Source organism: Macrotis lagotis, chromosome 7 (genome assembly GCF_037893015.1).
Source record: "Macrotis lagotis isolate mMagLag1 chromosome 7, bilby.v1.9.chrom.fasta, whole genome shotgun sequence".
NCBI classification, from domain to species: domain Eukaryota; kingdom Metazoa; phylum Chordata; class Mammalia; order Peramelemorphia; family Peramelidae; genus Macrotis; species Macrotis lagotis.
In genome coordinates, this window is record NC_133664.1 from 38,876,707 (window position 1) to 38,894,409 (window position 17,703).

At 39.0% G+C, this 17,703-nt stretch overlaps 1 protein-coding gene across 6 annotated transcripts in view; it reads left to right on the plus strand.

Annotated features, from left to right (window-relative positions):
• Window positions 1-17,440, plus strand: part of ATP2C1 (ATPase secretory pathway Ca2+ transporting 1) — a 220,828-nt gene extending 203,388 nt beyond the window's left edge. For all 6 annotated transcript variants that reach the window (XM_074195792.1, XM_074195793.1, XM_074195796.1 and 3 more), the window contains 10 exons: window positions 402-572; window positions 2,938-3,035; window positions 5,975-6,025; window positions 7,927-8,093; window positions 10,704-10,772; window positions 11,608-11,724; window positions 12,263-12,410; window positions 13,013-13,108; window positions 14,873-15,014; window positions 16,588-17,440. In XM_074195792.1, coding sequence (XP_074051893.1) covers window positions 402-572; window positions 2,938-3,035; window positions 5,975-6,025; window positions 7,927-8,093; window positions 10,704-10,772; window positions 11,608-11,724; window positions 12,263-12,410; window positions 13,013-13,108; window positions 14,873-15,014; window positions 16,588-16,733 — 1,205 coding nt within the window. In that variant the 3' untranslated portion in view covers window positions 16,734-17,440. The remainder of the gene's footprint in view (window positions 1-401; window positions 573-2,937; window positions 3,036-5,974; window positions 6,026-7,926; window positions 8,094-10,703; window positions 10,773-11,607; window positions 11,725-12,262; window positions 12,411-13,012; window positions 13,109-14,872; window positions 15,015-16,587) is intronic.
• Window positions 17,441-17,703: the final 263 nt, after the last annotated feature.

The window sequence follows — 17,703 nt, forward strand, 5'->3', positions numbered from 1 at the left end:
ACAGTCAAACTGGGGAGACGATAGGCAAACCCCTCCAAACAGACAATCAGTACTGGTGCTGGTTGGAGCAGGTGGGAGTTTCACTGGGCCCAACAGGAAGCTGTGGAAACCAGGAGGCAGAGAGAAGGTGGAGGTTGGGAGCAGCCAACTCAAATGCCTACCTGTCCAAGGAAAAGCAAGGACACCCAGATACTTAGAGCACTGAGGAGTTTATGTTTTTAATATTTCATTTGGCAAACATTTACAAGAATAAAAACTCAAATTTTGAGTCATTTAAGGGTAAATTTTACTTGATCTATTGTTATTTTCTATGGCATACTTGCTGCTTTGATAGCTATATTTGAACAAGTATCTTTGAGACTCATATTTCTTTTCCTTGAATTTTGTCTTTTCTTCCCAAGTTCTTGCCCTGGCTTCTGGCCCTGACTTGGGACAGCTGACATTTCTGGGCCTGGTGGGAATCATTGATCCTCCTAGAACTGGGGTGAAAGAAGCAGTTACCACTCTCATTGACTCAAAGGTGTCCATCAAGATGGTGACAGGAGATTCCCAGGAGACTGCCATTGCCATTGGTATGGAAAGGCCAGTGTGGTCGTTTTACCTCTGCCCTGGAATGTTTTGATGGTTGTTTTAAGTGGTGCGTTCCATATCTCAGGAGCATCTCTCTGCTTGAGTTATGATTGTGAAGTCAAACCTGACCCAAGCTATCAGCTGTATCCATCCATCCATCAAATAGGTTGTAAATACTCATGTGAAAATGTGCAGGAGTATTTGTTAGTGCCAGTCCCATTAGAAAAATAGAATCATTTTGGATGACATAATTCTGCAGCATTCATAAATAGCCAGTTTAATTATCCTGATGTTCTTAATTAACTTCAATTTATTGTTCTTATTATTATAATATAACAATAACATATCATAATGACATAATACAATTTATTTGATTCATATAATAATGGTGATGCCAGTGGAGATTTTACTTGATGCTTTAAGTTTATATTCCATTTATATTCTTACTTGAGACTCAGCAGTCCTTCAGGAGTAGTTGGGAAAGGATATGCTCATATTCTAGGCAAAGAGAAGTTAATTGACTAATCTAAAGTCACACAGTAAATCAGTAGCAAAGTTTGGATGAGACTTCAGCTTTGCCCTGTCTTATGTTGTTTGGGTCTTAAGGCATTTCTTGATTTCTGAAGTGTGCTCAGAAGCCCTAAAATATCCTTAGTTTTCCTTTTTGATTAATATATGAACTTTAAGGTATATATTTATATGTCCTTACCAGGAGAGGCAATTATTATGTCTCAAGAGTCCAGATAGTTAGACCACCTCAGTTTGAGGTCTTTCCTTTTACTTGTTAACTATTAAGGCCCTTTATCTGTCTGAGCCTTACTGACATATATACAAAGTGGAGATGAGATTGTCCTGTCTCCCTTGTGATTATTAGATTAAAGTGCTCCAAATGCTGTACTCTATTGAACAGAGTCCATCATTATTCCATTCAGCATTTACTCACTGTTGGATTTGAGAGAGCCCTGTGCTAGATAATTAGGGATAAGATTCAGACCCAGACTAGGAGTGGGTCATCTAGGAGATTATCATTGACTTCCTATTTCCCTTAACACATCACAGAGAGCTCCTTATTTCAGGGCTGTTTTAATTAAACGATCTTAATAAGGGGACTTTCACAAAAGGAAAGATATGGGGGAAGAAAAAAGATTGCATTTCTCTGAAAGGACCAGAGCAAGAACCTGGCAGCAAATGAAGGGAAGTTGAGTTTACTACACAAATTGTATCAATAAGATTATTAAGAATATGTCTACCTTGTTCAAATAATGAAACTGCTTCAAAACTTTTATGCATTTGCATACAATATATCACAAGATAGAAGTTCATACTGCTTGTGTATGATAATTACAGGTCATTATTATTTTATTAAAACTAGGTTTCTATTAGCTACCACTTAGTTTGATTAGCTGCCAGATTAGTTTTCCCTTGATTCCAATTCCTTGAATGTAGAATCTATTCTAAAATCCTAATAGGCATGAGACCTCAGCCTTCTGGGTTGGCAAGTGGGAGCTCCCTGGGTAAGAGCTTGGATAGATGGTTTGGCCAGTTTGGGGACAGGAAAAGCTGGGTTCATCCTTATTTTCTGACTCTGGTGGACTTTCAGCCCCTCAGCTCACTCATTTTAAAGTGGGAATTGCCTGCAGTGCAGAGTTTTGTACTAATTCAGACAGGACTGTATTGTAATTCAACATGTAATGAGTTTTATACAAATATCATTCATTTAAGACTGGAAAATTGGGGTTGTTTTTTATATTAGATTATACACCAATGAATTTCTAATCTCCTTCAGTGTTTCCTACATTTCAGTTGTTGTAGGCAAAATTAAACTGCTTCTGCCTGCTGCAAGGAGCTCATATTCTCTTGGCCAATCTTCTTTTGGTGCAGAGCCAAGCCTCTTTGTGCCTTTTCATCTTTCCAGATCCTTGCCCATAGAGCCTCTAGAGGTGGAGGATTTACTCAGAGACTGCCTTCTCTCTGGCCTTTTGTGGACACCTGGACTTTGTTCTGGACATTCTCCTTGCATGCCTGACCCACCCTCTTTTCCAGTGAGAGGTGGTCACTTTTCATATGGAATTGTTAGTGGGTAAATCCAGGAGCCTGGATTTTCTACCTTTAATTTTAGGCATTAGTCTGAGTGTGTAGAGACAGAAGTAAAAATAATCCTTGCTCCCAGAAACCTTGGACAATATATTTTATAATTTTATAATGAAATTCATCATTTTATAGCCTTAAAAGTTGAAAAAATCCAAAAGGGTTAGAATACTAAAATGAGAATTGGATAAATGGTAATGGTTTAAGACCACAGTAGTGATTGGTTTGCTCTCCTCCCTCCTTTTCCCTCTCCCGGTCCATTCCCGGTTTTTCCTGCAGCCAGTCGCTTGGGGCTGTATTCCAAAAATTCCCAGTCGGTTTCAGGAGAAGAAATTGATATGATGGATGTGCAGCAGCTTTCACAAATAGCACCAAAGGTAGGTTGTAAAAGTAGCCACACATTTTATGTTGAATAGTTTTTTGGAAGGAGGGATTTGATTTTTCTATTTTTCTTTTTTTTAATTTAATTTTTAAAATTCACTTTTACTTTCAATTCCAAATTATCTTCCTTCTCCTTTTCCCTTTCCCTCTCATTTAGAAGGCAGGAAAAACAGTCAAGTCAGAAGCAACAAAGTTTTAACAGTATAAAGGATCATCTCAAACTTGAATTGTTTATGGGAGGGTATGAAAAGTTTCAGGGGAAAGAAATTCTACAAATGATTAAAATAAGCATTACATCTGAGATTTCCCTTAAGTAGACTTGAAAGCATTCAGAATGCATTTTGTGGCTCAATAACTTTAAATTAATTGATATATTTATGTCAAAAAGGCCCCTAGGAGTATTTAGAGTTGCAAAATTACTATCTTTCCTGTGTTGTGACAAAATTATTTTCTTTAATTAGGACTTTGAAATCTTATCTTTGCTCTTTAGCTTTATCATCTGGTTTAGGGACTAAAGTAACTGTAGATGTCTTGGATAGAAGTGATGGAAATGGTGGAAAAAGAAGGGCTTGGGTCAGGTAAAGGGGGGGGGAGCCAGTGCTGACCTGGCTTGGGAATCCTAAGTCATCCTATTTTTTTTTTGTGACCTTCCAAGCAAGGATGGGCATGCTGTCATTGAAATAGAGCCTTATCTGGCATCCATCTGTCAGCTTTCGTTGTATTAGGTGCATTCATCTTGATCCTAGGACTCACCACAGTTCTCTTCCAAGTAGGTCCCACAGGACTGTAGCACAGTTTCAACATCCACCCCCATCCAAGAACTCAACTGGGACTTTGGGACATCCTTTTGAGACAACCCATTCTCTTGATGCATGTTTTCCTCCATGGGTTACTTCTTGAATTTGAGACTTTCTTCACTGCTCTATTCTCCCCATAGTCATAATCACCAACCTGGGACCCCTTGTGCCCCCACCCTGAATCCTCACCCACTGACCAGTGTTCTGCCTAAACATCAATATAGTTAGTGGTGCGAACAACTGAGCACAAGTTGACCACCCCCTCCTACTGATGACTCATTGAGCTTGCAGCCCACTGAAAACCCCAGATATTTTTCAGAGCCAGTGTTATATTACCATGGGTCTCTTGATATCTTGAAGTCAGATGGAAGACTTTACATTTTACTTATTATATTCCCTCAGAGCTGCAGCCTGTGCAGCCTGTCACCACCTCCTCCAGCTTGGCTTTTGTTCTCTGAATGCTCTGATGTTGTGGCTCCTTCCTTACTTAGAATGGAGCCTCCTTGAGTTTAGGGATGATGTGCCTTTTTTTGGTTGTTTTCACAGGACTTAGCAGTGGTCTGGTACATGGAGAGCAGATAATATATGACTGAAGTGTTCTTGGTTCTGCTGTGAATTGTATTGAGTTAGGGACCAGTCCTGTGATTTTATTGGTATAAGAAATTCCCAGATGAAGAAAGGCCTTCCATTGGTGCTGATTGACCCCTTCTCTGAAATGGAGACTCAGAGAAAGTTTCTTACATCATTGAAAAATGACTGATCCTGTAGGTGCCAAAAACAGACTTGAAACTAGGTTTTTCTGGGGTCTAAATCACCTGTCTATCCAATGGGACACCCAGGCTTTCATTAATTGATGATGATTATGAAATACTAATGCTCCCAATGCAGCAGGACTTCACTTCTTCCCCTTTCCGAAGTCTCTTTCCTCTCTTCCCCTTTCTTCATCTCCTCTCCCTTTTCCCATCTCTACCCTTGTCTCCTTTTTCTTCCTCTTTTTTCTTCTTCCTTTCTCTTCCCCGTCTTTCTTATTTATCTAATGTATTTTAAAATTTAATGTTTTTCCCCAATTAAATGTGAAAACAATTTTTAACATTCATTTGAAAAATCTGAGTTCCAGTTTCCTTCCCTTCCTATCTCCTCTCCTCTCTTGCCCATTGAAGAAGCAAGCAGTTTGCTATAACACACAATTCCTTTTGTGTTGTTTTTAGGGTTTTTTTTTTAACTATAACTCATTTTAAAAATTAAATTATTGTTACATTCAGTAAACAGTGATTGATGTGTTCAGAGAGGGGTCCCAGTGTATCATCCCTCACTCATGTGAGAAATGAGGGAGTTGTACCTGCTTTGTTGAAAATGTTCTTTCTGTACTGCATGACTTGAATTTTAGAGATCATTGAAAGTACTTGATTTCATCAATGTAGTTATTCCCCTTATCAAGACAACCTCTTTAGTAGATGTTATTTTTTGAGCTTATGTGAGGATGGATTTAATGATATTTTTTTCTTAGATTTCTGAATTTTAGTAATCTAGCATATTTATTGTCTTTGGTACTGATCATATTTACTTGGCATTATTTGTTGTTGACATTAGACTGTCCTGATAATTGTTTCATTTTTGGAAAGATTTGGGGAAGAATTTAGATGTCAACGATGAAATGAATTAGAAGCTAGGATAAAAATGTAAAGTATAGAAACATACTTGAGCTTAAGTAAAAAAGGAGCAATAAAGATTTTCCCATTATGGGGAAAGACTATAAAAACCACCCACACGAGACTCCACAAGGGATGGATGGAAGGAAACTGACTTTCAGCTGGGCTCATGAAGACCATGAGGAGTCCTTGCATGGGATCATTTGTCATCTTTTATTTTTGTCTCTTGTCAGCTTAAGGGGCTTTCCAGTTTCACTTGGTTGCTTATAAATAGTGGGGTCGCCCAGGTCAGCCTTGCTTGCTGAGGATATTGACCTGCCTGTGGTTTCTGCCATCAGAGGTATCAAAGCACAGTGGACTACATGGTCGGTCTCCTAAGGTCCCAGTTTCATCAGGCGAGGCTGGTTGACCTATGGTAGTTGGGGGGTGGGGCATGGTATACATCTATTTCTCGGCTGAGCCTTCTTCCACTTTTTGCTTTCTCCTTAGGTTGCTGTTTTTTACAGAGCCAGTCCAAGACACAAGTTGAAAATCATTAAGGTAGGTGCCTGAAACCTCTGCTCATCATTGCGTGTTTAGAGTATCCACATGGGCTGCCTCTGAGGCAGGGGAATGATGGAGGAATGAAAAGAGGAGATGAATCCAAGGGCAGTGCAAGTGGTGGCTCAAGTGGCTTGCTGGCTGTATGTCAGGGTCTGAAGCTGAGCCACTCTGCATGTCACCCAGCCCTTCACAATACCTCTGCAGAGTCCTGCCTGGAGGGGCAAAAGGGACTATCACTTCAGAAGATTCTGTGACAGATAGCCTTACCAAGAAGGCCTGGCCCAGGTCGGGGCTGCTTTGTATAAGGCTCAGCACAGCTAGGATGGGGCCATGGCAACCCATAAAAGACAGACAGAAAAATAGGGTTTTCTTTGTTTTGTGTTAAAGAATATTATCTTAAATCAAGACCTGTTTACATAAAGGTTTGGTAATGTAGGAATGAGAAATAGATGATGTTAAAACATACAACTAGAGTACAAATAGTTAACAGACAATGGAAAACAAAAGATTTAGAACAAAACTGCTACTAAATAAAGGAATTTTGAAATAAAGTCAATTTTAGGGGCAGCTTGGTGGCACAGTTGATGGAATACTGGCCCTGGATTCAGGAGGATCTGAGTTCAAATCCGACCTTAGATAAGTAATAATTACCTAGGCTGTATGACTTTGGGCAAGTCACTTATCCCCATTGCCTTGCAAAAATAATAATTAAAAAAAAGAAATAATCAATTTTAAATTGACAGTAAAAAAAAAAGAAAATGTGCTGATTACTTTACAGTTATTTCCCTTTGCTCCTCACAACAACCCTGGCAGGTAGGTATTGCTATTGTCTTCATTTTACAAATGAGGAACCTGAGGCAAACATTAACTTGCCAGGGTCACACAGTAAGTGTCTGAATTTGAATTCATGTCTTCCCAACTCCAGGTCCAGTACTTTATCTTTTGTACCTCCTAGCTGTAGTATTGCATTATATCTATAACTGATAATGCAAATAATCATTCCCCAACTAGAGCCCCATAATTTCTAATTTTTTTGTAGTTATAAAAAGATTGCATATAGGTTCTTTTTTTTCTTTGAATTCTTTGGGATATAAAAAGCCAAATAGTGGTTGCTTTAACTGGGCAAAAGTGTATTCACACTTGGTAACTTCACATAGCTCCAAATGATTTTCAGAATAGCCCCATCAATTGCAACCACACCATCAGTAAGCTAGTGTCCCAGTTTATCTGTTTGCCTCTAGTACCGCTAGCTTTTGTTATTATCCACAAAAAAATTGTCAAAGGATTCATTGTGGGGTACTTGTGCTAATTATGCTTATTTACACATGGAGACATTTTAATAACTGGTTTGTTATCTGTTTCAATATAGCCTCAAGTGACACAAACATCAGGAGCAAGAGGGAGTATTTTAAAAAATGTTTTTTGGGATAAGGCAAGTTGGATGCAATTAGAATTTTATAGAGAACAAAAGGGGAAGGTAGAGATTTACACATTGGGGAGCTGATAGTAGAAGGGGAAACTACAAGGAAAAACATTACTTTATGCTATACTTTTTTTTTTTTGCAAGGCAGTGGGGTTAAGTGGCTTGCCCCAGGCCACACAGCGAGGTAATTATTAAGTGTCTGAGGTCAGATTTGAACCCAGGTACTCCTGACTCCAGGGCCTGTGCTCTATCCACTGCACCACCTAGCCACCCTGCTTCATGCAATACTTGAGTTTTATGTGAAACAGATTTGGGGAGAAAATGGATCATTTTGTAAGTAAAAGTAAGAAATTTCAGCAATCTCAGTTTGATATTAAAAGTAGGATAACATCATATAATCTTAGTTACACAAATAAAATTGAAACCGGATAGATTTACCTATAATTATTTTTACCAGGTTTTATTTTTCTCCTAGTCCCTCCAGAGTAATGGTTCAGTTGTAGCTATGACTGGAGATGGAGTAAATGATGCTGTTGCCTTGAAGGCTGCAGATATTGGAGTAGCGATGGGACAAACAGGAACAGATGTTTGTAAGGAAGCAGCTGATATGATCCTGGTGGATGATGATTTCCAAACAATAATGTAAGTTTAGTTTTTGTAGAAGTTACTTGCCACAGAATTTTCTCCTCCTTGAGAAAACTATTTGAGTTATTTAAATATTGTCATCTAGATGGACTTAGATGGCCTACTGAAATAGAAAATAAAACTTAGGTTTTATATGCAAATGTTTAGAATTCTAGTTCCTTGAATATATATATATATATATATATATATATATATATATATATATATATATATATATATACACTTTTTGGTTTATCATGAGTCATAAACATGTAGTACATGTTTGCAAGGTCCTTAACTAACCTGTTATGATCTTGGCTACCTCACAAGGATTTAGGATTAAACCAGTTTTGAAACTGAGGAGAGTATGGAGTCATTCTTTATTTTCATGGCTTTTCCCTTTCTTGGAACTTTGAAATTTTTATCTTAGGAAAAACTTAAATGTTTTGAAATGCATATTTAATTAGGTCTATTTGACTGATTCAACTTACAAGCATGCCTGTAGTTTTCCTATCCTAAAAACAAAACCATCTATAGAATCTGTAGTTTCTTTTGCTAGAAAAGTAGTTTTCTTATCTGTAAAAGTGAAGGGTGTGTGTGTGTGTGTGTGTGTGTGTGTGTGTGTCTTTTAAAAGAATATCCATCACTAATATCTCATTTTACACATGGCCTTTTGGGGCAGGCTAGACAAGTCTTACTCCCATTTTTCAAGAAACTTGAAGTCAAGGAATTAAGTGATGTACAAACTCTGTTCCAAAATCACCCCTCTTCTCCTAATCTCTATTTTTCTCTATTTTCATTCTCCTTAAACTCTGCAGCCTCTTATGCTGTTCATCCTCATCTTTTCTTTTATGCTCTTCTGCCTGGGTTTTTGGGACACCCTCTGTCCTGGTTCTCCTATCTATCTGATCCTTCCTTCTCATTTGCTATATCTTCATCTCGGACACTATTCTTCCATGTCCCCACAGGCCTCTGTCAGGGGCCCTCTTCACTTCTTCCTCTATGCAAGGTCACTTGGTGATCTCATTAACTTCCATGGATATCATTGTCATCTCTAGGCTGAATCTCTTTGTCCATCTTCATCTTTCTGCTTGCCTTCATCTGTCATCTCCAACTGCTTTTCTGAGATCCCTCACTGGATGTCCAATAAGCATCCTTTACTCAGAACTTCTTATGTTTTCCTCTAAACCATCTCCCCCCACCCTGTCTCTTTTAATGTAGAAGGCTTACCATTCTCCCTGGCCCAGGAACCATTCCCAACTCCTCCCTCTCTGCACCATCTCTCAAGGTCTGTTAATGTCAGCTCTGTAGCATCTCCTGAATACACTTTCTTCTCTCCTGCCCCTGGTGTTGATCCTCACCCCTTGACTTTTCCCCTTGCTGCTGGGGGTCTGCCTGCCTCAGGTCTCTCCATTCTCCTGTCCATCCTTCATTTGGTCACTGAAGTGACATCTGACAGTCACTCCTATCACTTTAGGAGCGAATGTCAGGTGCTCTTTCAGGCATTTTGATCCCATTCTGACACAGCCCCTTCTTGCCTTTCCAGTCTTCTCATCTCCTCCCCAGCTCTTCTTCAGTTTGAGAATGCCAACCTGCTGGCTCATCCCTTGGCTCCACACCTTTTCCTCAGCTAATTCTCTCTGATATATGCTACTTGTAGCTTGATTGGCATGGATTTTGTTTACTTATCATCTTCCCCATTAACTTATTGAGGGGAGGGACTTGTGTCCCTGGTGCTTTGGTGCTTCTTACAAACTTATTGACAGACTTTGGTAATCTTGAGGGCAGGAATTGTCTTTGACCTGTGCTGTATCCTTAGCCCCTAGACTTAGGACTCCAGTGATTGATGAATATTGAATGAATAGTGAGTAGCTGAGTTAGGATTTGGGCTTCAGGTCTTTGGGTTTGCCCTCCCTGCTTCTTGCCACTGACCTGCCTTTTTAAGTAAGTCTACGGGCCTGGGATCTTGTCGACTTTCACATCTTCCCAAGGACTGAAATGGCGTCTTCCCCGTGTTCTCCCCTTAAGCCACTCTTGTCCACCTTTGCTGCAGACCTTCCCCAGAGTTTCTGCTCATTGTGGGGGGCCTTCCTAGAGTTCTCTCAGCATTTGGTGGGTACCAGGACTCTCCCTGAAGTCTGGTTCTCTCCATCTCTCCATTTCATACCTTAACTTGGATAACTCTGACATGAAAAGGATGGTGACTCCCCTTCCTCTTTGGGGAAGCCTCCCCTTTAATTCTCTGCCCTGAAACGTTTACATGAGCATGGATTGAGCAGATAATAACTCAATGCTAAATCCCTTGAGCTCAGTGATCACATCATCTTTGTTACTGCGGTATCTTACTCAAGAGTTGATGTTTCATAAATATTTGTGCAAGTGAACTCACTTATAACATAGAGCTTCTTTTCAAGGTAGATTTTAGTGGCACTGATGAAGTATTTAATCTGTAGACGTTCATTTATTTTCAAAGTCAATTTCTCAGCTTGGAGTTTTTTTTTTTAAGTAGATATAACAATATCCAGTGTTCCCTGTTTCTCTTAATCTCTCTCAAAATGTGATTCCTTAAAAACTGGGTAAACTTGATCTGATAGTAATGTTCATCCTAAATTATTTTATGTGTTTTAGGTCTGCAATTGAAGAGGGTAAAGGGATTTACAATAACATTAAAAATTTTGTTAGATTCCAGTTGAGCACGTAAGTTGGCACCCTTGTTTCTCTTACTGTTTGGTTGTTAAGTTAATGCAGAATGTTCAGACATAGCTGTTTTCTGTTTCTGATTGCTGAGAAAAGTTGAGAAAGCTTGTAGTAAAAGCCATAAAAAATGGCATCACCTGTAGGTCCTGGTTACACTTAGAAACGTCCACATGGCCAATAATATTTGCAGTACCTTTGTACCTAAAAGTCAGGTCTAGAATAAATAAGTGAAAGATCATCACAGCTTAACAGTTGCTCATGGTATCTTTTCTTATCAAATAAGTGCTTAGTTTTTACCATTAATTAGCCCAATTATTTTTGTTCCTTTAACACTCTTAATTCTGTAGCTATAGGTCCACACTAGTTTTTAAGGCACTTTAGAAAATTTGTTAATTCCTTTTTTTTGAAATCTTTTTTTTTTCAAGGCATTGGGGTTAAGTGGCTTGCCCAAGGCCACACAGCTAGGTAATTATCAAGTATCTGAGGTCAGATTTGAACCCAGGTACTCCTGACTCCAAGGCCGGTGCTCTGTTCACTGCGCCACCTAGCCACCCCCCACCTTTTTGAAATCTTAACAAAGTTTTTGTCTGTGTTGCACACAGATCCTAATCTAAGGGGTGACCAAAAGCTGTATTCAGAAGTTCAGTTTTGCATGTTCACTTTTGAGTATTTGTTCTTCGAGTGTCTGTTTTTATCTTCCAGTGTTTAATAGTGTTCCACTATTAAATCTGTCTTTAAAACTGAAGTGACAGCCCAATTTTTAAGAAATGAATCTTGCATAATCAGCAGGAATTTGCCATGCTTCTAACTCTGTTTAATGTCTCTCTTTCCACAGGAGCATTGCTGCATTAACTTTGATCTCATTGGCTACATTAATGAACTTTCCCAATCCTCTTAATGCCATGCAGATTTTGTGGATCAATATTATCATGGATGGGCCTCCAGCTCAGAGGTAACGGGCTGCTTCAAATGGGATATGGAAAGGCAAGATCCTCTTTAGATCTAAAAAATGAATTGTTTTTTATGCCACATTATTTTTCCATAATGGGAACCGTGTAAAAAAGTTGTTTTTCATTATCTGGGAATGGCTATATTTATAGTGAAGTCCTAATGGAACTCACTGTTAAGGTATCTAACTTGACATTTGATTTGCTAGCTGACCATTGGTTAGAATCATCCTTATGTTGTCCGGGATAAAAGGAGGATGCAGGTTTAGGAGAGCTTGTGATCAGAGATAGGTAGTACGCATAGATCCCATTGCAATTTGTCAGCTTTGTCAAATTTATATTAATGCATGTATTCAATGGAGTTATACATTATAATACTAGAATTTTATTACTACTGATAATGTACAATTTCTTTGTTGTGGAAAGAGCCCAAGGAAATCTGACAGTGGGACTCTAAGCAAGTCACTTAATTTCTATACCTCATCTGCAAAAATATGAATCTCAAACATTTGAAGCTATTTTGTTTTTCTTTTTGCTTTTAAGCCTTGGAGTAGAGCCTGTGGATAAAGATGTGATTCGTCAACCTCCAAGAAACTGGAAAGACAGCATTTTGACCAAAAATTTGATTGTTAAAATACTGGTTTCATCAATAATCATTGTGTGTGGAACTTTGTTTGTCTTCTGGAGAGAGGTATGACTTCAAAACTGGACACTCCCATCTGCAGTAGTTAGACTCGGATTAATCTCAGTGCTACAATAATAGTAACCTTGGAAGGCAAGGGGGATAAGGGGGGTGGTATTTGTAGGGTAGAAGCAAAGCAGAAGACATTCTCCTTAAACTGTTTGAGTGATAACATGGCAGCCCCAATTTCATTTCTGCTCCTTTGGGGTAGGCAGATCAGGTAATGTGTACTTAGCATTAGATAATATCTTAAGATTTTTCTCTTCCTCTCCTTTCCTGCATGAAAGAGAGGGCAGGGCCTCATTACTGGGTTTCCTTGGGCGGGTCTTTGAAATGGTGACTAGTTCACTAAAGACCCAATCATTGAAAGTGGCTACTCCATGAGCATCCTCATCTGTTTTTTAAAATGAGGTTGTACACATGTTCCTGGGTGATTTACATAAATGACTTGCAAGAACTTTGATTAGGGTTTTGGTTTGAGGTTTTTTTTTTTTTAAGCGTTTTGTGCCTTAGAATAAAGTTGTTTCATAAGGCAGTAGAGGAAATGCTGTTCTTTAAAGTGTATGCTAGGGTCAGGCCTTCAGGGCTGTTTACCTTTTTTCTCTTGGCAGCTTCGGGACAATGTGATCACACCCCGAGATACAACGATGACTTTCACGTGCTTTGTATTTTTTGACATGTTCAATGCTCTCAGTTCCAGATCACAGGTATGCCATTGACTTAATTGAGGGGGCTAGTTCAGTGGGCTACTCTGTGAATGAGGCCAAGTTGGGGGCAGCTGGACCCTCCTGTGGCCATGGTCCAACTCATGTGATTGTCATGCTGATTCTGATCATTGTATGCCAGGGGGCCTAGGAGAGAGTTAATGAATGATCAGTTGGAGAAATACGGAAAAAGCAGCACACAGAGTCTGTCTGTGTTACCTGGATGTCAGTCTTCCCTTCTAGGTGGTCCAGTAGCTAGAGCACTGGCCTGATGTCAGGAATCTGAGTTCCAGTCTAGTGTCAGATGCCAACTAGCTGTGTGACCTGGGCAAGTTGCCTCTGCCTCAGTTTCCCTTATCTGTAAAATGAAGATAATAATGCCTACTTCCTCAGATTGTCATGAGGATAAAATGAAATATTTTGGTTATTAGCACAATCACATAGTTAAAGATTAGACCCTCATTCATTTTACAAACTCCATCTTTTTTATAATCTTAACAATTATGATCCATCATCTGAGGATTTTTAATTTAAATTTTGTATAAGCAGATGAGATGAAAAATAAGTGGAAAAAAATTAAGTTGAAAATTTTTAACTTCACCAATAAATATTTAAAGTTACTTTGTCCTTTTAAAATGTTTTCATAGAATGATGTATGATAGTGAAACTGACCAAAGTACAGTGGTTGAAAGTAAATGTAAATTAATTTAAAATTAAATGTAAATTAATTAAAAGTTGAAATGCCATTAAATATATTTATCCCCAGAGCATCCCACTGTTAATATCTAAGTACAGTATTTTTTCATTAACCTTGCCTGAGGGAAAGGACTTTCAAGAATATAAGTTTATGAAGAAATGCTATGGCAAAAATGCTACCTAGCAGCAGTAGTAGTAGTAGTGGTGGTGGTGGTGGTGGTGGTGGTGGTGGTAGTAGTAGTAGTAGTAGTAGTAGTAGTAGTAGTAGTAGTATAAGTATTAGTAGTTTGGGATGAAGAATCAAGTGTTCACATAAATAGGAAATTAATCATTTGTAATATGTCTTTTAAAAAACTTTTTTTTGGGGGGGGGCAAGCCAATGAAGTTAAATGACTTGCCCAAAGTCACACAGCTAGTAAGTGCTAAGTGTTTGAGATCACATTTGAACTCAGGTCCTTCTGACTCCAGGGCTGGTGCTCTACCCACTGCATCACTTAGCTACCCCCAGTATGTAAGTATCCTACAATTGAACTTTCTGTGTAAAAGTAATAAATTCCTAGATTTGTTTGATTGTATTTGCTAGGCAAGCCATTTTTTCATAGTATGACTCTTGCTTACCTTTCCACCATATGAATTATTACAAATTTCTTATTAAAACTATTTCATGGGGCGGCTGGTTGTGCAGTGGACAGAGCACCGGCCCTGGAGTCAGGAGTACCTGAATTCAAATCCGGCCTCAGACACTTAATAATTACCTAGCTGTGTAGCCTTGGGCAAGCCACTTAACCACATTGCCTAGAAAAAAAAAAAGTATTTCATTTCATGAAGTTTTTAGTTATCGTTCCCGTTTAAGAGTTCAGAAATACAGTTTAATTAAAGAATCATTTTGACAGTTTTAGTGTCATTGACTCTTTAAATGATAGAGAGGGAAGGAGAAGCAAGGGAACCATAGACTTTGATTAGTCCTACCTTCATTTTTAAAATTATACATGAGGTTTGATCTTATCAATTTGGGGTTCTTACCAAGAGTATAGTCATAGAAATCATGTAACTGTATCGTTTTATTTTCAGACCAAGTCTGTGTTTGAAACTGGACTCTGCAGTAATAAAATGTTTTGTTATGCCGTACTTGGATCCATCATGGGGCAATTGCTGGTTATTTATTTTCCTCCACTTCAGAAAGTTTTTCAGACTGAAAGTCTAAGTATACTAGGTAAGGAGAAAAAAAAAGAGCTGTATAAAATCATCAATGTGTATTTTTATTTAGATCCAGGTCACTGATGTTTGACCTGTGAAGTTTTCAAGGCCATCTCCAGTGATCAGAATCTTTGTTTTGGGTCAGCTAAGGGGAAGAGGACTTACAACTGGGTCCCTAACACCTACTCCTTGGGAATGTATTAGTAAAACAAATCAGATCTTTCAGTTTGCGGCTTTCTTATATAATGCATAATGTAAACTTGGTGAAAAATATATTTGCTTCCTCCCAGCAGTTAGAAGAAAAGAATTTAAATTTTAAAACTTCATGAAAAGGATCAATTATTTTTATGACTTGCTCTGTAGTTAAAGAGTTAGCATTGGTATGTTATAACTATAAGCTAGCTGTTATTCCAAATTCAATATGTAAGAATGATGGGTTTTGAGATAGTGTCTTTACTTCTTAGGTTTACTTTCCCACACACTAATATGTGGTATAAAATTGTACATTTTCTTTGAAAATGATTTGAACCATTGACTCCAAAATACTGTTTCTGTGGAAGACTTTATTGGAATATAGACCATGTTGAACAAATTCTGCTACCACTAAATTTAGCCTTATTTCAGATTTCTTTGAAATGTGAGCTAGTTTAATTTCTTAGTGCGCCTGCTTCACCCATAACATTTATTTAATAAACTAACTGTGGTTTTAAAAGGAAAGTAGACTATCAGAGTGCTTGTTTTATTATATTATTTAATTTAATATTATAAACAAAAGATTTTTTACTCTTCAAAAAGAGTAGAATAGATGCCAGCGTCCCACTGGGCTCTCTAGGTCTTTCCTAGTAAGATAGCTGGAAGTGCCTACAGTAGCTGGTAGGGTTTTCTACCTTCCCCTACCAAGTGGAAGGAGACCTGGATGGTCATTCATACGTCCTGTGTCTGTAACTCTGAATAGTTTGGGAAGGACTTTGCATCCCTTTCACACAGTCCAAGGATTAATCTCTCCATTTGAAAGAAGACGAAGAAGACTGAGGTTCTAGTATGTTGTGTGATCAAAGAGCCAGTTAGTGTCTGAGTCAGAAGTTGAGTTGCTACAGTTTAACTTGGGCTGCCCTGAGCTCTGCTGCCATCCAACATGCTAGAGTGCGGCACCCATTTATTAAGAGTCTCCTGGGTGCCAGCAATCTTCTGAGCTCTGGGAAGCGGATGAGGAACAGAAGAAATTGAAGGTAGAAGACAACCCAGAGCAGGGAGCAAGGGGTGGGCAAGGGGCAGAGGAGAGATAGAAAGTGAACTACCCCTTTGCCCCCCCCCCACATGTAGTTCTGAACCTGCCTACTCTGAGGTTCAGTCTCTTTCCTCATCTTTAAAGGGGACTCACCTTGTTAACTGCTGTTGTGAATATAAGTGCCTTGTCCCCCAAAGGGCTGTGTTCATGCCCCAGCCATAGGTATTAGCTCATCTTTGTCATGGGTATTTTCTGAGCACCCCAACCTCACAGGCTCAGTGGTGCTGGCAGGCACCACAGGAGTGTATAGTGGCATTTGTTAGCGGGTTGCCCAGGAGCTAAACTGACTTCTCTCTTGCAGATCTGCTCTTCCTGGTGGGCCTCACTTCCTCAGTCTGCATAGTGTCAGAAATCATCAAGAAGGTCGAGAGGAGGAAGGAAAGGGGCCCGAAGCATGTCCCCTCAACGTCATCTTCGTCGCTGTCATCCTCGTTTCTTGACGTGTGATGCATCTTACATTCAGGATCTGAGTGAGCGAGCGAGCTAGCGAGGAGCTGCAACCTGGGGGTGTGCTGGAGAGGCCACATTGCGTGGGAGCTCTAAGCGAGGACTTGTTCCTAATGTCCTATGTGAACACTGACATCAGAGACGAGGCAGCTGAAGGGTCGAGACTTCACCCATCCTGCCTGCTGCAGGGCGTCACCAATGAATTATGCAACTTGAATATAATGTTTCTTGATAAATTGGCTTCTGAGAGTGGGATTTTATGAAGTATGTGGGAGGTTAATTTAAAACAAGATGATGAGGAAGGAAAATGGCAAAGCCTGAACCAACTTCTGCACTTAAGAGGTCTGACTGTATAGATAAACTGTCCATCTTAGATATAAATATTTTAGTTCTTTTTTATTTTTAAATATTGTATTACTTTATGGTGGTGGGGCTTTATTACTAATACACGAATAAATTTAACCCTTTAAAAGGCATTCTCTTTGGTTTAGACATGGAGTCACAGGAGTGAGTGCCAGACTGCAGCTACTGTATTTATTTACTTTATTTTGCAATGTAAACAGCTCCAGTTCTCCTTGCTGCCATTTTGGCATACTATCGGATTTTTTGCACAGGATGTGACCACTGTCGGATCACTGTTTTCTTTTCTTTCTTTTTGTGATTGAAAAGCCTATACTGCGATTTGAAGTAAATGTTTGCTTTTTGTAGTAATTGTATAATGCTTGCATTTTCTTTGGAGATGTGAATCTTTGGGGTCAAGCAAACCTTCCCACAGGTGGGTTCAGGATCTTTTAAGTGACCCATGGTTAGGACAGTCCCATCCCTTCTTTGACCTTTCTGTATCAACATAATTGTTATGCTGAGCCACAGCTAAAAACATGTAAGCCAGCGGTGGGCTCAGGTTTATAATGAATTGTATGGCTGTGCTGTATGCATCCTTCTCTTTTCAATTCATACTACCCTTCATTAC